Below are 14,666 nucleotides of genomic sequence, written 5' to 3'. Positions count from 1 at the left end.
GGATATCACCATCGCATCTCATGAACGGTTTTAGATCGAGCCTTCGGGCAAAGAACTAGGGACTTAACGAGGCAGCCAACATAATGAAATAACGTAACCCATACATATTCAATGTAACATACTTCATATTTCTCGGGTTCGTTACCTGTTTATAATTTGTAAACGGAAAAATGTGAATTCATGTATATGTGAGTATCACTTTCTTTGACCAATTTAATGGTCGGCTCTCCGCTTTCTTTGATTTTTCTTGATGATGATGATGATGTTTGTTGTATAGAGTGGCCTAACATCTAGGTTATCAGCCCCTGATATTTCTTAGTTAGTATGATTTTAATTCATATTTTCAGTTAAATAAATCTATCATACCCGATAACCTGCGCTCTCATTCACTAGTTTTATATGTACTGAATGTATTTCCTGTCCATATACTTTTAGTATACTTTAAGAAGTAGAAGTAAGAAGTAATAATTTATTATTATTATTATTATTATTATTATTATTATTATTATTATTATTATTATTATTATTATTATTATTATTATTATTATTATTATTATTATTATTATTCAAGCTCAATATTTGCATTAGTTACCCATGGGTGAGAGAATATTGTTTTCAAGTTATACCTGTTATTGCACTTGCGTCAGTATCTTATAGAAAGATAGAAATATAAATAGGAACACATAATAGGACAAACATAATGACAGATTAGTATGGAAAGAAGCAGCAACAGGAAGAGGAGACAAGGACAGACATGAACACAAAGGAACAAAGAAGATCTCCACATTTTCACACACTGTCATTTTCACATATCGGTACAGTTTTATTCTTCTTCTTCTTCTTTGTCGTTTAGGCCTACTGAGGACCACGGGGCTCGTATCTACTCTTGGGTAAAGTTGTTGCTTTCTTCTTCATCCAATACTCCTTCATTTGCTGACTATGAGCCAAATTTCTCTCCTCGGTCCACTTAGTTCCTGTAGTTTTCTTACTTGTAAGGGACGTTGGGAAAACTCAGTGTCGGATGGCTTGACGGAACAGTAGTCGGTCATGAGTTTGTCCCAGTGGGATATCTAGTTGCTCCATATCTGACTTAACTGACGTGATCCATTTGTTCGTAGAAGCCTTGCCTCTTCCTGTTACTGTGAATATCCTGTTGGTGAGTCTTCTGGAGTCCAGACGGGCCAAGTGTCCATAAAAGGTCAGGCGCCTTTTCCTTATAGACGTGACGATGTCCTCCTGGTGTTCATACAGTTCATCATTATGGCGGATTCTGTAAGTGCCTCCTTCCTCTCTGATTGGTCCTAATATCCTCCTCAGGATCTTCCTCTCTTTTAACTCCAGCTTTCTGAGTGGGCCCTTCCTAGCCATTACAAGGCACTCAGAAGCATACAGAACAGATGGTTTGACTACCGAGTTGTAGTGTCTGAGTTTGAGGTTCTTGGAGAGGCACTTAGATGAATAGATACTACGACATGAGTGATAAGCCCTTCCAAACTTGATACATTATTATTATTATTATTATTATTATTATTATTATTATTATTATTATTATTATTATTATTATTATTATTACAACTAGGAGCACAAAATATCTTGGTGTAACGCTTGATACTAAGCTTACATATTGGGACCACATCAAACGGGTAACAGATAAGGCAGCGAAAACCATGACTGCACTGAGTAGACTCATGGGAAATATCAAGGGACCGATATCTAGTAAAAGGCGGCTTCGCATGTCGATTGTTCAATCAATACTGCTATATGGTTCGGAAATTTGGGCTGAATCGTTAAAAATTGTGAAATATCGGACAAGAATTGCGGCAGTACAACGGAGAGCAGCTTTACGAATTGCTTGCACATATCGCACAGTATCAGAACCTGCAATTCTAGTAGTAGCAGCAGTAGCTCCTATTGACTTGTTGGCCTTCGAAAGACAAGAAATTTGGCTCACACAAGAAGAGCTAGGAAGGAAAAGGGCAAAGGCTTTGGCTCTTAGTCACAGAATGCAATGATGGCAAACAAGATGGGAAGATGATTCTAAAGAGAAATGGACGAAAAGACTGGCATGTGGGTTGCCCGAAATCATGGTGAAGTGAACTACTATCTCACACAGTTCTTGACAGGTCATGGATACTTCCGAAAATTTCTTCATAGGCTAGGGCTAGCAACTAGCCCGGTGTGCATATACTGTGGTGATATCGATGACGTATTACATACTTTCTTTGTGTGTGTTCATTGGCTGTCACAAAGAAGATGCTTAGAAGTTATGCACAGAGAATTGATGCCAGAAGGAATCGTGTCAGTAATGCTACGAAGTCGAGAGTCTTGGGTCCAGGTGGCAGTCTACGTAGAAAATATTCTGCGTCAGAAGAAGAAGGACCTGGATGATTACAACAGACAGTAAAGCAGAAGAAGGAAGATGAAGCACAAGATGCATTAAGCATGACATCCGCCCTGAAGTAATGCGAGAGTGGTTTCCGGGGCGGAGATAAACGTCGTGGGAAAAGGGAGTGTGGTTTTTAGTGGGTAAGAATCTCCACACACTTGTTGAGTGCAGACCCTCACAAGCGTCTTATGAAAGATTTTCCACACTCCCTCGCAAAAAAAAAAAAATTATTATTATTATTATTATTATTATTATTATTATTATTATTATTATTATTATTATTATTATTATTATTATTATTATTATTATTGGCCTATTTCCAATTACTTAGGGTCAACACTTTTATGGCTGGATGCCTGTCCTTATGCCTACCCTATGTGAAGAGATGCATTCACTATTGCATGTTTCCATAACAGATAGTAGTGTGATGAGTTGTATGTAAATGAGGGGGGTGTATGTGTGTTTATGTGCATGGGTGGTTGCATGGGTGCGTGCATGCATGCATGTTTTTTATAACAAATACAATCACCCAACCCTCAGTCTAGAGGAATTAACTAGACAAAGTTTTAACCCCAGCTCTGCTGGGTATCAAACCCAGAGTACTCTGAACCAAAGGTCATTACACTGACCATTCAGCTAATTTTAATGGTCAGGGGAAAAGCAGGTAAGTCAACTTCCTTCAGAACACAGAAAAATTAAATTTTAATTTTAAAATGTTACTAAATAAACAAATAGAAATGTTACAAAATCATATGCTTTGAATAAATGAAGTTCAAAACGTAGTAAACTGAATTAAGCTTGGTCCAATGCCTAGTATATCACTGCTAAGTCGATTATGACAGATAGTTGTCATACCTTTTCTTCTTCCCCTGACCCTTCATTTACGAAATACAAATACATTTTTTTAATTTGGACTGTAATTATTTCTTACCGGAGAGAACTTATAATGAATTAGCTGTTGTATGTCTGTTGTTGATGGGATGATCTAGTTATGAGAGTGCAGTAGAATTTTAACAGAGGGATTGTTTTGTAAGCTTTTATGAATTCAATGCTCTGTTGTTGCTGTAATTTATCTTAGATTTCATTCAGACTATATGACTCTTCATAATTTAGTCTTTATTTACTGTTATTGAAATTTTACAAAAATGTGCTTCCACATTTACATAATTTCTCTTCGCATTTACACACTCCACTCCTGCCATGCTGGCTGGCACTGTGGGAACTTGAGTACCATGAGAAATGGAGTGGAATTAGTTGCAAATCGTGAATACTTTGCAAAGAGAGCAAAAGTCCAGTTAGGTAGTTTTTATTTGCATATTAGACAATATGCTTTCTTGTTTAACACACTCTCATTCCTTGTTCCCTGCAGAAATGTCTTAACAGGGTTTTACTATTGAAGGGATTATAAAATCCTTTAATCATCATCATTATTATCACCATTCCTTCTCAGATATAAACATTTGCATTGTTTCTTCTAAATCTAGAATCTTGATTACTTACCCAGGATTGCTATCTTCATAATTTTCTTTACTGTCCCTCCTGCGTTGCTGACTTCACATTCATAGTTCCCTTCACTTTTTGGGGTCACATGTGAAATTATGAGAGAACCATTCTCATACACCTTGATATCTTCCACTCTTTCATCTACTAACCCTCCATCCTTAAACCATTTAATTGTTGGAGGTGGGTATGCTTGCAGAACCTCACATCTCAACTCACGAAACTCATTCAAAGTTGTAGTTATGATGGGTTCACTACTCTCGTCCAGAACAGGGTTTACTGCAAAACAGAAATCACACATTTTTATTCATGGTTAGAACTATTCTTACTACATGAGATTTAAAATGAGATGAGCTACCTGAAATAAATTAGTTCGGATTAATTTTCTGTTATGTATAATGTACTGTACGTAATGGGAGATGACTAACCGAGAAAGTAAAGGTGTGCTTGGTTCCGCTGGAAGGATGTAGGTTTGATTCCACTTCAGGAAGTCAAGAAAATTAGAAATGAGACCTTCATTTCAGGAGTAGCCCTATGATTCACTCAACTTACCAGAAATATGAACCGGTACCCGGTTAAATCCCAGGGGCAAGGGCAGCCAAGCATTAAACTAACGATTCTGTCCATTCTATTTTCAGATAGTGAAACCTTCCACTCCTCCAAGGCCCTCAATGATCAATGATGGCTTTGATTCCGTTTGGTTCGCTTTATGGTATGTAATGAAATGTCGTATGGCTTTTAGTGCCAGGATATCCCAGGACGGGTTTGGCTCGCCAGGTAGGCGAAGGCGACCCGCACGTCGTAATGAGGATGAAATGATGAGGAAGACAACACGTACACCCAGCCCCCGTGCCATTGGAATTAACCAATTAAGGTTAAAATCCCCGACCCGGCCGGGAATCGAACCCGGGACCCTCTGAACCGAAGGCCAGTACACTGACCGTTCAGCCAACGAGTCGGACATGGTATGTAATGATCTTAAGGTTATTACTGATAGCTCTTGAGATATCAGATGTATTCTCAATGGTGAGTCAGTCCATCTCAAACAAATGTGAAAAAATACATAGAGGAAAATGAGATAAATGAGCATGAAGAGAAAGCACAGATTGAACAGTATATGGGAAGCACAAAGAGTCTGAGATGTATCATATAAAGATTTCAAAGGCAGAATACAGATAGTAAGAAGTTAGATTTGAGAAAAGGAGTGGTCCAGGAGGAACAATGCAAAAACTTTAAAAGTTATGAAGTAAGCCTTCAAATCTCAATAATTATTTGTGTGCATGATAGCCAAGTGACATAACTACTGACTACTCACAAAGGTAGCCACAACTCAAATCACAGCCACAGCATGTGGGATTTTTAAAAATGGAAAGTCTTGTCCTGGCAATTTGTAGCCCAAATGTTTAATATTTAAAATCAAAATTAAACAATGCTTATAATCTACTAAACATACCTCATTCATCCTCAGAAATTATATTTAAAAACATTACAGAGTCTCTAAGAAACATTTCAATAACCATGCAGAGCCATTGGCTGAAGATTTACACATGCTGTTAACAACCATCTTTTGATCATCACTCACTTTCAGTGACACAAGACTTGTCCTGGAAAGCATCTAAAAATCAGAAGAGAGTTTATATTCTCCATTCTGCAACCTCATAAAGACTTATCTCCTTAAAAAAAAAAAAAAAGATTGGCTTCTTTACTTAAATTACTCTTTCTTGCATTCCCCCTCACACTGAAATCTGTAAACATACTTTCACTTGTAATAACATTCTTCCACACAACTTACATACCTCAGTTGCCAATTCGTGAATTCACCATACTACCATCTTCAGTTTAAAAAATTGTCACATCAACATCAAACATATCAGCAGTCCAATGTACAGTTTTCATCACCTTAATCAATGATTCACACAACTTGTAAATACCTTTCTTAACTCTTCAATCTGTTAAATTAATATCAGATATGTTTATGTGTTTGCATAGAGTTTCTCATTATTTTATAGACAACTAGCAAGATACCCGTGCTTCGCTACGGTATTATACTGAAATTTATAACTGAATGCTTATTGTTTTAGATACCGTATATAATCTGCCGAAATTCGCGATCTGACTCGTTTTCTAATACATTACGGCAAGTTTCCTCCCATTTTTCAATCTTTCTTTCCAGCAATCGATTTTGTACTTCCCGGGCTAGGTCCAGGTATTCCACCCGGTCGGTTGGGTCCCTAAATCTTTGCCATCTTTTCTTATAAGCATTTTAAATATGGATCAAATCCTTCAGAAGATTCGGCGTAGTGTCATCTTGGGTACCTTGGCGGTACTGAACCGTGAACCCTCAGCTGGACTGTATTCTTAGTCATTACCCGTACAGGACCCGTTTCCAGCGTGGTCCGCACATTTTGACGACGGTCCAGAACATTATTATTATTATTATTATTATTATTATTATTATTATTATTATTATTATTATTATTATTAGATGTTCTGGACCCCACAGCAAGATGCAAGACCGCTACTTGGCAGTAAATTACATCTGCTACCATTGTCATTGTTGAGAATGTGACCAGCACCATTGTCGCGCGTAGGCAAGTGTGCGGTATTTCTGGCGATACGAATGACATACTTCCGTGCACTATTGACCTTATTATAGAGGGGAACAATTTGACGGTCAAACTCATTCCTATCGTTTATTTCAAATGTGTTTAAATTGTTATTTATATGCCAGAAGAATCTACTGTAATCTAAGAACGTTCCCCGAAGGAAAAGATGGCTGTTGAAAACGAACCCAGGAAAGATTAAAAATGTTCGGTTTATGATCAGAATAAGTACATCGAAAATCTACAGCCTGTTTCCAGTCATTTGACAGCGTCAGGAATGGAATGAATAAAGCCCCATCTAGCGGCGACAATTGGAATTGTGCCGGCTGCCGAAGCACTCCTCTGGGGCAATGATCGATGAATGACAAATGAAATGAAATACTGGACAGTGTTGCTGGAATGAATGATGACAGGGAAAACTGGATTACCCGAAGAAAAACCTATCCCGCCTCCGCTTTGTCCAGCACAAATACCACATGGAGTGACCGGGATTTGAACCACGAAACCCAGCGGTGAGAGGCCAGCGCGCTGTTGCCTGAGCCACGGAAGCTCCTTATAAGTACATTAGGAACAGTAAAATCAATTGGTCTCGCCTCCGTTTTCACCCCACCGTGGTTAAGTTGATTTACACCCCCCCCTCAAAAAAAAAGAAGGCGTGTTTCTTTATGTTTAAAGGAGATTCCAAATACCAATGTTCACGTGTGTTACCTATAGTTTTGAGATATAAGTATTCCCATAAAAGTAATTCACTTTTTCTTAACTTACGTTCACACTCCCCCCCCCCAAGTGAATTTTCCTGCAAAAAATACTTGTTCTTTAATAGTCAATGATCTTCTAAATACCAATTATCATGACTCTAACTTCTTCAGTTTTTGATTTATGTGTCGTCATGAAAGGAATTCAACTCCTTTTCACTCCCGTCCCCCAAGATGATTTCCGCCCCCCCCCCCCCACACAACGCGTTTGTCTTTGTTTTTAAAGGAGATCCAAATACCAATTTTCATGTCTGTAACAACTTTAGTTTTTATTAGATGTATGTATTCTCATACAATTAAATCAATTAATTTTTCAATTCTTTCACCCCCCCCCCCCCCAATTGGATTTTCAGAGAATGCGTGTTTCTTTACTTTTAAAGCAGATTCCAAATATCAATTTCAAATCTGTAACATCTTCATTTTTGAGATATCAGTAGCCTAATTAAAAGAATTCAACACCATTTTCAGTCACTTTAAGCACCCCCCCTCAACCCAAGTGGTATTTCTGAAAACTAAAAATGCACGTTTCTTTATTTTTAATAGAGATAAAAGTATCATTTTTCACTTCAGTAACATGTTAAGTTTTTTGAGATATACTGTAGAAATTCTCATTTTAAAATTTCCCCCCTTGTTAGTTCCCCTTAAGTGGAGTTCCCCAAAACAAATCACCTATGTTTCTTTACATTTACAGGAGATTCCAAATACCCACTTTTTACATCTGTAACATTTTACGTTTCTCAGATATTCTGTAGTTATAGTCTTTCAAAAAATTCACCCCAATTTATCACTCCTGTTTAACCGCCATTAATTGGATTTTCCAAAAACAAAAAAGTATGTGTTTCTTTATTTTTAAAGGAGATCCCATATACACATTTTCAGTTCTGTAATATCTTCAGTTTCTGAGATAAATGTATCCTCATTAAAGGCATTCAACCCATGATTCACCCCTTTACACCCCTCCCATTGGGATTTACAGAAAACAAAAAAATACGTGTTCCTTTATTTTTAAAGGAGATTCTAAATACCCATATTTACATTTGGAAGCTTTTAAAGTTTTAAGTGTAGACACACTCATTTTAAAAATTCACCCCCCTTTTCACCCCCATTATTTGGAATTTCCAAAAACGAAAATATACTTTCTTTATTTTTAAAGTAGATCCCAAATACCAATTTTCAGGTCTGTAATATCTTCAGGTTCTGAGATATAAGTATCCTCATTAAAAGCATTTAAACCCTTTTTCACCCCTTTTCATCCCTCCTATTGGGATTTTCCGAAAACAAAAAAAAATACGTGTTTATTTTTAATGAAGATTCTAAATACCCATTTTTACATTTGTAAACTTTTAAAGTTTTAAGTGTAGACACACTCATTTTAAAAATTCACCCCCCTTTTCACCCCCATTATTTGGATTTTCCAAAAACGAAAAAATACTTTCTTTATTTTTAAAGTAGATCCCAAATACCAATTTTCAGGTCTGTAATATCTTCAGGTTCTACGATATAAGTATCCTCATTAAAGGCATTCAGCCCATTTTTCACCCCTTTTCACCCCTCCTTTTGGGATTTTCCGTAAACCAAAAAATACGTGTTTCTTTATTTTTGATGAAGATTTTAAGTACCAATTTTTACATCTGTAAACTTTAAAAGTGTTGAGATATAGATGCACTCATTTTAAAAATTCACCCCCCCCCCCCTTTTCACCCTCCCATTAATTAGATTTTCCAAAAACAAGAAATAAGTGTTTCTTTATTTTTAAAAGAGATCAAATGTACCAATTTTCAGGTCTGTAATATCTTCAGTTTCTGATGTATAAGTACCAATATACTGATTAAAGGCATTCAACCCCTTTTTCACCGTTTTTCACCCCTACTATTGGGATTTTCAAAAAACAAAAAAATACGTGTTTCCTTATTTTTAAAAAAGATTCTAAATACCAATTTTTACATCTGTAAACTTTTAAAGTTTTGAGATATAGATACACACATTTTAAAATTTCAACCCCCCTTTTCACCCCCTTAGTGAAGGAATATCCAAAAATCCTCTCTTAGCGAGCACCTACATCTTAATATGAATCTATGCCCAAAATTTCATTTCTTTATGTCCAGTAGTTTTGGCTCAGCGATGATGAGTCAGTCAGTCAGTCAGTCAGTCAGTCAGTCAGGACAAGTTATTATATATATATAGATATGCAATAATATGTAATATCTGCTTTTACACTTAAATCTCTTAAAACATTATCACACAATGATAGTCTTCTTTAGCAGTTTTTCAAATATAATCAAAGACTTTCTCTTATTTAATACTGTTGCATGCCATTTATCATATATCATCCATGAATATGAAAATACAACAAAAGAATATAGAAATGAATATAACATTAACCTAAAATCAATTAACATAATCAATTACACATATATTACAACTGATGCCTGATTTATAAATATTATTAAACACATGTTAAAATAAATATCGATTATGACTAAATAAATTTTTTAGAAAGGTTTGGAGTTCGGTTTCTGTACTGTTACAATATAAAACTGGAGGTCGCATGGTTATGTAAAACTTCAAGCTTGCTTGCTTAAAAATTTGTTTACATAAAATATATTCCAATAAGCGCATATTTCACCTTTGTAACAGTACTTATTATCTTTAATGTTTTGTATAGCAACAACAGTTCAAACATTTTCCAGATGTCAAAATGTGAATTGAGTCACACATTATACACAAAACTAAATTTGTAAGTATGAGGGATTTTCAAACAAAAAATAGGATTTTATAAATACATAATTTAAGAGGCCTTTTAAGCTTTCAAGTTTCTCATTTTGGCTGCTTTAAACTTCTCTACATTTTTATTTGTATATCTAACATCTTTACATCGTATATCTAAGAGCCAACGATAATTTACACTCATACTTACTGCTTTCTCCCTCTTATTTTTGAGCCTTCTTTACATGCATGGAATACTTTCCCTTTGATCACCACTGAAAGTGCAATTATAAGAATCTAAACTCACCTATTCCATCTATGATAACATTAACCTCCGTTTCTCTTTTTCCAAATTTATTTTCTACTGACACCACATACGTCCCTTCATCTTCAACTCCTGCATCTGAAATGATAAATATATGTATATGTTACAATAATTATATTTATGACTTTACTGCAAGGATAGAGGAAGATTGCCTAGGAAATAGTAAGCTACTATATAAAGCAGTAAAAAGTAAAAGAAGTGAATATGGAAACATCCTTGCCCTGGAAACAAATTATGGTAGTTTGATAAGAAGAGAAGAAGGGATCAGAGATGAAATGAAGAATTATTTCAGCATGTTGTCAAATGGAAATGGAGACAACACCACCATCTGTAGAATAGATGAAATCCAGGAAAACCAACCCCCATTAACATGGCTTGAATTTGAAACAGCACTAAAGAAAATTAGAAACATGAAGTCCTTGGGCTTCAATCATCTCATCTCAGATATGATAAAGGCAGCTGGAATACCATGCTTAAACTGGCTATATAGAGTGCTCTCAGTGATCTGGGAAGAAAATAAAATCCCAGAAGATTGGAGAAAACAACCATCATCCCACTGTTTAAAAAGGTGCAACAGATGGAAATGTGGAAACTATAGAGGCATAATGTTGCTGTCACGCTCCCAAAAGCTGCTGGAAAAGATCACTTAAATGAGAATCAGAAAGATAGTGGAACCTTTACTTGAGGAAGAACAACATGGATTCAAGAAAGATTGAAGTACTATGGATCCCATTTTTGCCATAAGAATGCTTACAGAAAAGTACTGGAAACATGGAAAGAATTTTGTGACTACATTTTGGAACACTGATGAGGCCTATGACAGTGTCCCTAGAACGAGGTCTGGGAATGTCTGGAAGATCTCAAGGTGCCAAAGTATCTGACTGACAAACTGAAGATGCTATACTAGAATTGCTACAGATATGTTAAGATAGGCAATGAAGATCAAAATGGTTTTAGACAAAGAGAGATGTCCAACGAGGAAGTGCCCTATCACCACTCTTGTTTATAATAGTAATGGACAAGATCATCAAGTCTATCAAAAAAATGAACAAGAGACCAAATGTCCTGGTATTTGTTGATGATGTGCTGTTATGGGGAGAAACAGAAGCTGAACTGCAGAAAAACTGAGTGGAGAAATACGTTCAGTAAATCTGAGATGAAGGTAAGTAAAATAAAGACTGTAGAAATGACCATCAACAGGAAACTTAAACCTCTTTTTGGAAGGAGCAAAAACTAGAAACAGTTTCTCACTTCAAGTACCTCAGAAGCACAATCTCCAAAGACAACAGTCAAGCAAGAAATACTCAGCAGGACATAGAATGCATCAAAGTTTAACAATCAAGTCAGAAATCTACTCTGGAACTGCAAAAATACCACAAAATGCAAAAACAACCCTGTACTATTCCTACTTTGTACCGATTCTCACATATGGTTTCAAGACGTGTACTCTACTAAACAATGACTACAGCAGAATTCAGGCAACAGAAATGAGAATCATTAGGGCTATGAATCAAACTACTCAAAAGGACAAAATCAGGAATGAAGTAAACAGGAAGGTAGCTGACATTGTGGTCCCTATTTCCAATGTAATAAAGAAGCATTAGACTTCAGTGGTATAGGCACATTATGAGAATGAAGAGCAAGAAACCTGCCAGAAAATACTTCGATCTTACTGTTCAAGGAAAAAGACAAAAGGAAAGACCAAGGAAATGCTGGATAGGTACAATGAAATCAGATGTGGAGGAGAGAGGTCTCAATGGGAAGATGTCTTGGAACAGAAGACGTATGGAAACAGGAAGAGATGGCAAACACTTATACACCACACCCAGGAAAATGAAGTTGGAAAATGATTATGATAATGTTGATCATGATTTATGAATTAAAAAGAACAGTGTCATGATGAAAGCATTAATCTCATTTGCAAATTATAAAATATTAGGAGCAAGAAGAAACGGAAGGAAGGGAACATGTAGATGATAGTAAAAATGGATATAGCACTACTTTTATACTGGGTGAATAGATGATCTGTGAAATATTGAGTGGAGAGTAGTCAGTTTTAAATGTAAATAAATTCATAGTATGACATATTAGAAAGTCACCACAGAGTCCCAAATGTTACCTCAAATACTTGTTGCTGGCTGGCTAGTAGCATAAGTCTATGAAATCTCCATTGTGTACATCTTGCTCTGATAATCAAAGCACCCTTTAGAAACCATGTTAGTAGAGATATTTCATGAAATCCTGGTCACAAGAAAGTTAACAATGCTTTTGAGGATTTATCACATTGATCACATGCAGATCATCTGACTTGGCAGGCCAAGGTTCTTAATGGTCTGCATGGGGCTTGGGCATGTAGATAATTCCTTGGAGTAGAATTAAAAAAAGATACCCATGTCAAATACCATATTTTCTCGTTTAATTAACGCCCTTGCATAATTTACACATCCCAATATTTTTGGGTTCGAAGTGGAGAAAATGAAATGCTCCCATATTTGACTTCTTCAAACATGCATCATACAGCTCTGAATGTGTTTTGAAATAAAGATGTCAACTACTCAAGTAGCAGCCTTCCTATTGTGAAACCGGGCATTCCAAATACTGGGTAAAGTGCTGCACTAGTTCAGTGCGTGAATCAGCGCAGAAGTAGCTAGTGACACTCTATTCCAGTCTGGTACAAACATATTTTACGAGTTTTTCAGGTGTGGTACATATGCTTTCTGTGATCTCAAAACTGTTTATTAATCTACAATGAGCAATTATTTGAGTAATACGGCATTGTATAAACTCACAGTGATCAGTTACGCTGAAATATATGGAAATAAGGCAACGGGCTGCACGTATTAGTTTCCGAATGCAACGTGCAGAAACAGAAAATTGCACTTCAAGCGACCAACAATTCTCGCAAAGAATTTCACTGACCAAAAAGTGGCAAGTTTCCGCAAGTAGAGAAGGATCTACTTAAATATGTGATTTTGTTATGCAACGATGGTTATGCCGTTTCCCATGAATTGCTGTATTTTAAAGGACGAGAAATAGTGGCTGCACATGGAATCGGTGTCAAGGATTTTAAGGTTAGCCGAGGCTGAATGATTAATTTTATGAAGAGAAATGGGCTCTCCCTTCAACGAAGAATAACATTATGCCAAAGAATGCCGAATGATTTCAACCAAAAAGCGCTTTGTGATTGGAAAGAATGGAAAACATCTATGACTGAAGAAAGTAGAAGAAAATTTGTGTAGGCAAAGAATTTGGCAAGAAAGTAGTGGACAAAGAAAAGAAGAAAAGCTGGGCCTTATTCACACAGAAATTGAGAGATGATGTGCAGGACGGAAAGAAAATATTGTATGGTATTGTATGGTATAAATTTTAACAACACAGAGCATCTTATTTGTACTTTTATTCCAGACTTCTCAGTATGTATAATGTACTTGTATTAATTATTACTCACCTGCATCACATGTAATATGTCATTTTCATGTGCAACATTTCAACCACACTTCATTGTAAATTTATATATTCATAAGATTATTACTGCTAGAAAACATGTTTTGGGATTTTGCCAAATATTGTGTATGTTTTAATATGGCTGATGATGACCCCGGGTAGGGTTGAAACCAGTGGCGGCCGGTCAATACGTGCTACCGGGCTCCAGCACGTAGCTTAGAACTGTAAGGAATATTATTTATGTACAGTACAATTATCCTGGTGCCTTTTTGTTGTTTTGAGTGCGATATGAATTTGTGTTTTGTGAAAATCAGGACGAGATCTGTCGAACACCTAGCGCCGTTCTCCCGGGGAACAAGACTCGTGCTCATGTGAAGTGAGCCCTTGCCTGTAGCCTGAAGGAAGCAATACGCAGGCGCAGCCAAGCTTGCAACACTCCCCCTAGCCGGCGGAGTATACCGTAAACCGGGATCAACTTTCACTGATCCCGTTTATAGTTACTTCCTCTCCCGCAAGGGGGTAGAATTACTCGATGTCTCCTGCTACCCTTACGTTCACGGCCGACTTGATGCGTTGCTCTAAATAGCTCCTTGGAGCGCAGCGAGGGATCCAGTCGGCCGTGCTTATGTTGAACGTGGTAAGCGAATCTGCCACTAGAGAGTAGCATCGTCTGGGCTCGAAAGTAAAGCGTAAGTGGAGGCAATCTATCTCACACATGCTTATTAAAATATCCATCTTCCTTTTGTGTCAAAAATAAGAAATTCGTAGGTGAGTCAAAGAATCTTTGACTGACCCTAAATGTTATCCCGCATTACAATGTAATTTACTCTGGTGAAATGAAATAGCGTATGGCTTTTAGTGCCGGAAGTATCCGAGGACATGTTCGACTCGCCAGATGCAGATCTTTTGATTTGACTCCCGTAGGCGACCTGCGAGTAGTGATGAGG

General features: G+C 36.7%; 1 protein-coding gene across 1 annotated transcript in view; it reads right to left on the bottom strand.

The window, feature by feature from the left end:
• Positions 1–14,666, bottom strand: part of LOC136858421 (hemicentin-1) — a 357,960-nt gene that overhangs the window by 263,049 nt on the left and 80,245 nt on the right. The window contains exons 13-14 of the mRNA XM_067137953.2: positions 10,258–10,353; positions 3,887–4,165 (exon numbers count right to left, since the gene is read on the bottom strand). Of these exons, the coding sequence (XP_066994054.2) occupies positions 3,887–4,165; positions 10,258–10,353 (375 nt within the window). The remainder of the gene's footprint in view (positions 1–3,886; positions 4,166–10,257; positions 10,354–14,666) is intronic.

Source organism: Anabrus simplex, chromosome 1 (assembly GCF_040414725.1).
Source record: "Anabrus simplex isolate iqAnaSimp1 chromosome 1, ASM4041472v1, whole genome shotgun sequence".
NCBI classification, from domain to species: domain Eukaryota; kingdom Metazoa; phylum Arthropoda; class Insecta; order Orthoptera; family Tettigoniidae; genus Anabrus; species Anabrus simplex.
Note: the sequence above shows the minus strand (reverse complement) of the source record. Positions and strands in the feature narration are given on the sequence as shown.